General features: G+C 55.1%; 1 protein-coding gene across 1 annotated transcript in view; it reads right to left on the reverse strand.

The window, feature by feature from the left end:
* The window catches only part of SRRM3 (serine/arginine repetitive matrix 3), a 33,374-nt gene that overhangs the window by 20,600 nt on the left and 6,774 nt on the right, over positions 1 to 6,000 (reverse strand). Inside the window, exon 2 of the mRNA XM_027126107.1 lies at positions 4,626 to 4,727. Coding sequence (XP_026981908.1) covers positions 4,626 to 4,727 — 102 coding nt within the window. The remainder of the gene's footprint in view (positions 1 to 4,625; positions 4,728 to 6,000) is intronic.

The following is a 6,000-nucleotide window of genomic DNA, read 5'->3' on the forward strand; positions in this document are numbered from 1 at the left end:
TCCCATTTGCCAGGAGCCTAATGGCCAATTGACAGATGAATGAATCCAGACAGAAGAGGAGGAGGGTTCCAGGCAAAGGGGCTGCCCTCTCCGTTCACTCACTCAGCCTGTGTGCCAGGCCTGCCCGGGGCCGGGGGGCGGGGGCAGGGGTGGCAGGAACAAGGGCCTCTCCTGTAGCTCCTCATGACACAGGGCAAAAATATGACAGGTGCATATGATACTAATCTGAGGCAGGTGCCGCGTGCTGTTCTGAACACTTCACATATATTTATCTCATTCAGTCATTTAATACTCAACAAGCCTCTGATGTGGGTATCATCACTGATATCCTCATAGCAAAAATATGAGGCATGGGGAGGTCACACTATGTATAAAATTAGACACATGGAAAAAAAAAACACCGGCATTTGCTCATTGTTTTAGGAAGTAGCATATGAATATTGTTTCCCAGAAAACCTCTCTCCCAAACATTTTGTTATATTACATAACTATGAAAAGAATTATTCTTTTTTTAAAAGTATCCGGAGTAAACTTTAATGGTTCTGTGCTCTTGCAAACCAAGATGCAATATAATCTTATGTCCCTATATGGGAGGTGCATTATATAGTGATGAAAACAATTCTTCTTAAAGGTTGTCTATTAAAGTGAAACAAAGAACTGATAACAGACATAGAAGTAAAGAAAACACTGTATATATCCCAAAGAGGAGAAGATTTTACTTTTATCCCAGGAATAAAGTGGTTTTTAGAGGCAGCCTTGAATGATGGGGTATATTCGAACCCGTGCACAAGGGTGTTTCCGGCTGAGGGCCCAGGATGAGCAAAGGCGTGGAAGTGAGAACGTGCAGGACGTGGCTGCGAGCTGCCAGCAGGTCGGGCTGGCTACTGCGTGATACCGGGAGTGGGAAGCCAGGGTGGGTCTAGAGTGTGGAGAGCCTTGAGCGCCAGGCCAGGGAGTCCAAATATGATTGCCTGGAGGGTGGGGACCCACAGAAGTTTTCTGGGGCAAACTAGGACTCCCCACATGAATCGGTTTCCAGACAAAAGCATGTCCTCTCTCAGTGTCTCTGGGACCACACTCTCCATCACTTCTCTGCCGGATTAGAGTGCCAGCTGCCCCACTGTTCTCCCTGTGGTTTTACCCATCTGATCCATCTGCCAAAGGAGAAAGTCCCTAAACACCTGTCTGACCACATCCCACCTCTCAAGAGCCTTCCACTGGCTCCTACCATCTATGGGGTCACACCCAGAACACCGCAGTATGACGTTCTGGTGTCCAGTGTGGAGAGTAGACTGGAGGCGACTACTCCGTGATTGCAGACTTCCAGCCTCCAGAACAGTGAAAAATAAGTTTCTGTTGTAGATCAAGGCACCCAGTTTACGGTACTGTGTTATAGCGGCCCGAGGTGCCTAAGACAGTGGTGGCACTCATCCAGTGGTGATGTGCGTCTGCTGTGTGCCAGCCACTAACCCTCACGCTGACAGTCACTGTTTCAATTAATTTCCTCCACAATCCTTTGAGGATGGTACTAATATCTGCATTTTATAAATAAAGAACTGAAGGCCCACGGAAATCAAGGACCTACCCAAGCCACACAGCTGGGGTGTGGTGGAGCTGGGATACAGAGCTCAGGGGGTTAATATTGAACTTCGAGGTTAAGACAGGTGGGGCGTCTGATGCCAGAGCACACACTCTCCCTCCACTAGCCTGTACTCTGAACTGAGACCTGAAGACCTGGTCGGATGCCAGGTCCACAGGAAGGCATATGACCAATCTGTTGCTAGCCCTGTGTCACCTCTCTGCCTCTGGCCTTGGGTTCAGCACCACAGACAACTCTTCCCAGCCCGGGAGTAATCCAGGCCACCATCACTGCTGCAGTCACTGTTTGCAATGCTATTTTCACACCATTTTGGCCGTGTGAGCTAGAAGGCGGCTTCTGGTCTCAACCCTTCCCTGTGTAAAGGAGGAAACTGAGGCTTTGGGGGAGATTGGGCAAACCGCACTGTTTTAGGCACCAGGGATACAGCAGGAAACAAAACTGGTAACGAACTTGTCCTCAATGTCTTCTAATATTCTAGTAGGATCCCAGGACCCTGCCAAGTCTATATTCTCCTCTGCTTCCAGAGCAGGAGTCCTCCTTGACTGTCAAATCTTCCTGACACTGCCTCTTCCGAGGAACCCTTCCTGACCGACCACCCTAGCCTGTCTCTCTTCCCCCACCAAACACGCACAGAGCTTGAGACTAAGTTGTTCAAGTGGCCACATTGTCTCTTCTTGTCCACGGCTGCCAGTAATTCCTGGTTTCAGGTTGGAGGTTTGTGTTTCCACCCAGGGAGCAGGGGCAGTCTTTCCCTCCCCCCACCCCCGCCCCCCTCATAGCACCCCCTCAGCGCAGGGTTCGGCGTCCAGCACAGACCTTCAAGGACTTTCCTTCTGATGATGGACACCGCAACCTCTCCATGACATCCTTCCTAATGTGTCCCAGTTCTTAAATGCATCATTCATTCATTCATTCATTCATTCCAGGAAAGAGAAGATCGGGACTTCTGGAAAAGACTTGGAAGTCATCCACTACCAGGGCAGCGTTCCAGCTGGGGGATGGATGAGATTCCCCAGGAAGAAGAGGGAAGGGAGACCTGGGGGAGAGACCTGAGGACATGACAGATCCTTGGGGGGAGCCAACATCTGAGAAGTGGGCAGAAGCGAGGGAGGAGCAGAAGCCATCAGAGAGGTAGGAGGAAACTCACAAAGAACTGAATCTTGGAAGCCAGGGGCAAAAGCAGGTTTCCACTGGGGAAGTACAGTGGTGGCATGCGCCAGAGAGAGGCCAGGCCTGCAGAGGAGCCCGGGCCATGCTAAGGAGGGCTCAGGCAGCCACGGCCCAAGCAGGTCACCGGAGTCATGGGGGCAAGAAGCCAGACCTCCATGGCTTAAGGAAGTGGAGACAACGTGTACCACGTGCTCTGCAGAAATGTGGTGGAAAAAGGAGAGACACGTGGGCTGGAAGCGGGAGGAAGGACAGGGAGTAGATTAAGAAGGAGCCCAGGAGAGGGCAGGCAGGATGGCAGGTTTGGGCTGGAGGGGCGGTTATCGCTGGAAGGGCCCAGAGAAGGTGGCAAAGGTAGATTCCGGACGAGGCCTCCCGCCCTCACACTGGATGGAAGAGGAAAGGGTGGCTGATTTTCCAGAGGAGCCCTGGGGGGATCTGGGGGGACACAGGTCAGAAAGGCAGGACCTGGTGGGTTTGGAGGTGGTGCGGACAGCAGCAGGAGAATCTGGTTGTCGGGAAGTTTGAGAAGGGAAGGGAGGGAGGGGCTCGCCCTGCTGGGTGGTGGTGGGGACCTTCGGGCATCAGTGAGGTGGGCACAGCCGTTGTTGAGGGGTGCTGTGGGTTCTGGGAAGCTGGAGAGAAGGAGGTGGTGGTGGTATGACTTCTTCCCACCTCCGGGGAGGAGAGAGCAGGCCCGCTGAGCCAGGCTCCCCCAGATCACCCACGGGCCCCCTACAAACCCGAGGCTGCCGTGACTCTGCTTCTTCTTTTTTTCTTTTTTCGTTTTGGCCGCGCCGTGCAGCATGTGGGATCTTAGTTCCCTGACCAGGGATCGAACCCGTGCCCCCTGCAGTGGAAGCACGTTGTCCTAACCAGTGGACCACCAGGGAAGTCCCCCTGACTCTGCTTATGTTCCTACTCAAGCCAGAGAGGTGAGGTTGAGTGGGGTTAGGAGGGGACACCCCAACCCGGGATCCCCCAGCAGTCCAGAATTTCTGCAGAAAGGGCTTCCCCGCTGCCCGTCGAGGTCCATCTACTCCTGGCATGCCGTCTGCCCTCAAGACAACGGCAACAGGAAAATCGCTCAGAAGGTGCTGCTGTCATTTTATTTTTGTGCCAGTAAAGGTGCACAGGGACTTAGGGACCCGGCAAGATGCCATCATCCAGCCAGGCCTGGACACTTGCAGTCCCCGCCCTCCTATGGCAGCTGCTCCCTTTCATATGGTTTTGAGTGGCTGACGGTTCTCCTGTAATCTGAGACAAAGTCTGCCTCCCTGTAACTTCCCTGTTTGATCCAAAGCCCCCCCGGGGGGCCACAGCACCTCAGTGCTCCTCCTGTCCTGTGACAGCTGCAGAGATGTGACCGCCGCAGAGCCCATGCTCTCTGTACCCGATTAGCCTTTGGCTAAGCCAGCAATGGCATTGGTGCGTTAGTTCTTATTTTCCAGAGTCTGTGCTTGCTCCGGAGGCCACTTCATAGGTGGTAGTAGCTGGGGCAGAGGGACTAGCCTATCCGCCACTGACAACACGAGGGTGAGAACATTTCTCAAGTTCCTGATTCGCAGCCTTCCCTGAGCTGAGATCTGGGGTGCCTCCCCTACCGCTGGGCGATAGATAGAACCCAGGGCCCAGGGAGAGGGCCTCGGGGATGCCCAGGTGCCCAACGGCTCCTGCTCGTGCCCCGGGCCGGGCCAGAGCTTCCAGTGGGCAAGACCCATGCCCTGTCCTCCTTCTCCTCTTTCTCCCCTCTCCAGCCCCGACCAACTTAGGGATCCCTGGGAAAGGCCCCTCTGGCCCCCAGCGGCTGCCTGAGCCTGCACTCTCTCTGTGCCCTGCCCACCCAGGCAGCACTCACATGTGGCCCCCAGGCCGGTCCTCCCTGGTGAGCATTCCCTCCTTCTCCATTAGCATCTGCCGGAAAGTCCTGACCTTCTGCCGGGTCTCCTCCTCTGAGTACCTGTGGAGCACAGGGAAGATGAGAACTGCTGTCTTGGGTTTGGTTTCCTCCCCAGCTGCCCGCCCCCCAGCCCATCCCCCCAGCCCTCAGTCACGTGGGCACTTTCCAGCTTGCAACGACCTGTCCAAGGTCACACCACCACCAAGATTCTTAGTGCTGGGGAGGCTCAAGGCCTACCCGTTTTGCACCAACTCAGCCAACCAATCAACTAAACAAACAAACTACCAGCCAAACAAACACATAAACTACAGGAAGTGTTGCTCCCAGAAGCGGGGAGACCCACCAGGGGAGACGGGGCCCTTCCTCCTGGCCCTCCCCCACCCCAGGGCAGGCCTCCCTCCCACGTCCAGGCTGCAGTCACTCTCTGGAGACATTTTAGGGGACAAGTGAGACCCGTGGCCTTGACACATACATGGCCTTTTCTGCCTTCCTGCTTCAAGGACCTCTGATCCTCACAGTAGCCTGGGGAGATCCTCAGCGCATCCCCGCCTCTGTAAGGTCTAGGCTGCCAGGTGGCTGGCCCAGGATCCCAGGGGTAGATCCATTGCTTCCCAGCTTGGGATGGGGGGTGGATGGAGTCTGGGCCTTGGATGGAAGCTCCCGACTTCTCTACTCTGCTCTCCCTCCCTCCCTGAGGCTAGGGACCAAAGCCCAGAATTATCTACCCCTCATCCTTGTTCCCACACCCTGGGCTTGGTTGTAACCTCTCTCACACCACCACCGTGACAGATGTCCGTGCTGCTCCCGGGGTGGGGGGGTTCTGTGCTCACCCAGCCCCCGGCCCTGGGCCCAGCACACGCAGCTGTCCACTGGATGCTGCTGGTTGAGTCTTGGGGTCCCAGGCTCCCACCCTCTCCCCTTCCTGGGCTGCAGGTCATCGTCCTGGACAGAAAGTATGGTGACCAAATAGGAACCGAGGTCCCGTCTTCTTTGTCATCTGACCATCCACCCTCTGTGCACAGCCCGGCCCACTCAGCCTGTCCACGAAAATGCCACACTGTTCCCTCTCAGGGACCCCATCTCTTTTCTCCTTCCTTCCTCTCCTTCAGCAAGCATTTGGGATTGACCCTACCTTTTTGGAGAGCAATTTGGCAATTCTTTTCAAAAGGCTTAAAGGAAAATGAATACAGCTTTTGACTCATAAATTAACTTCCAGGTTTGCTCTGGGGAGTAACCCTGGCTAAGCACAAAGATGTGACTCATGGCATGTTTACAGCAGGATGGATTCCCCCCCCCCCCCCCCCCCCCCCCCCCCCCCCCCCCCCCCCCCCCC

The sequence above is a fragment of the Aethalodelphis obliquidens genome, unplaced genomic scaffold, assembly GCF_003676395.1.
Source record: "Aethalodelphis obliquidens isolate GAN/ISIS:26980383/991018 unplaced genomic scaffold, ASM367639v1 scaffold30, whole genome shotgun sequence".
NCBI classification, from domain to species: domain Eukaryota; kingdom Metazoa; phylum Chordata; class Mammalia; order Artiodactyla; family Delphinidae; genus Aethalodelphis; species Aethalodelphis obliquidens.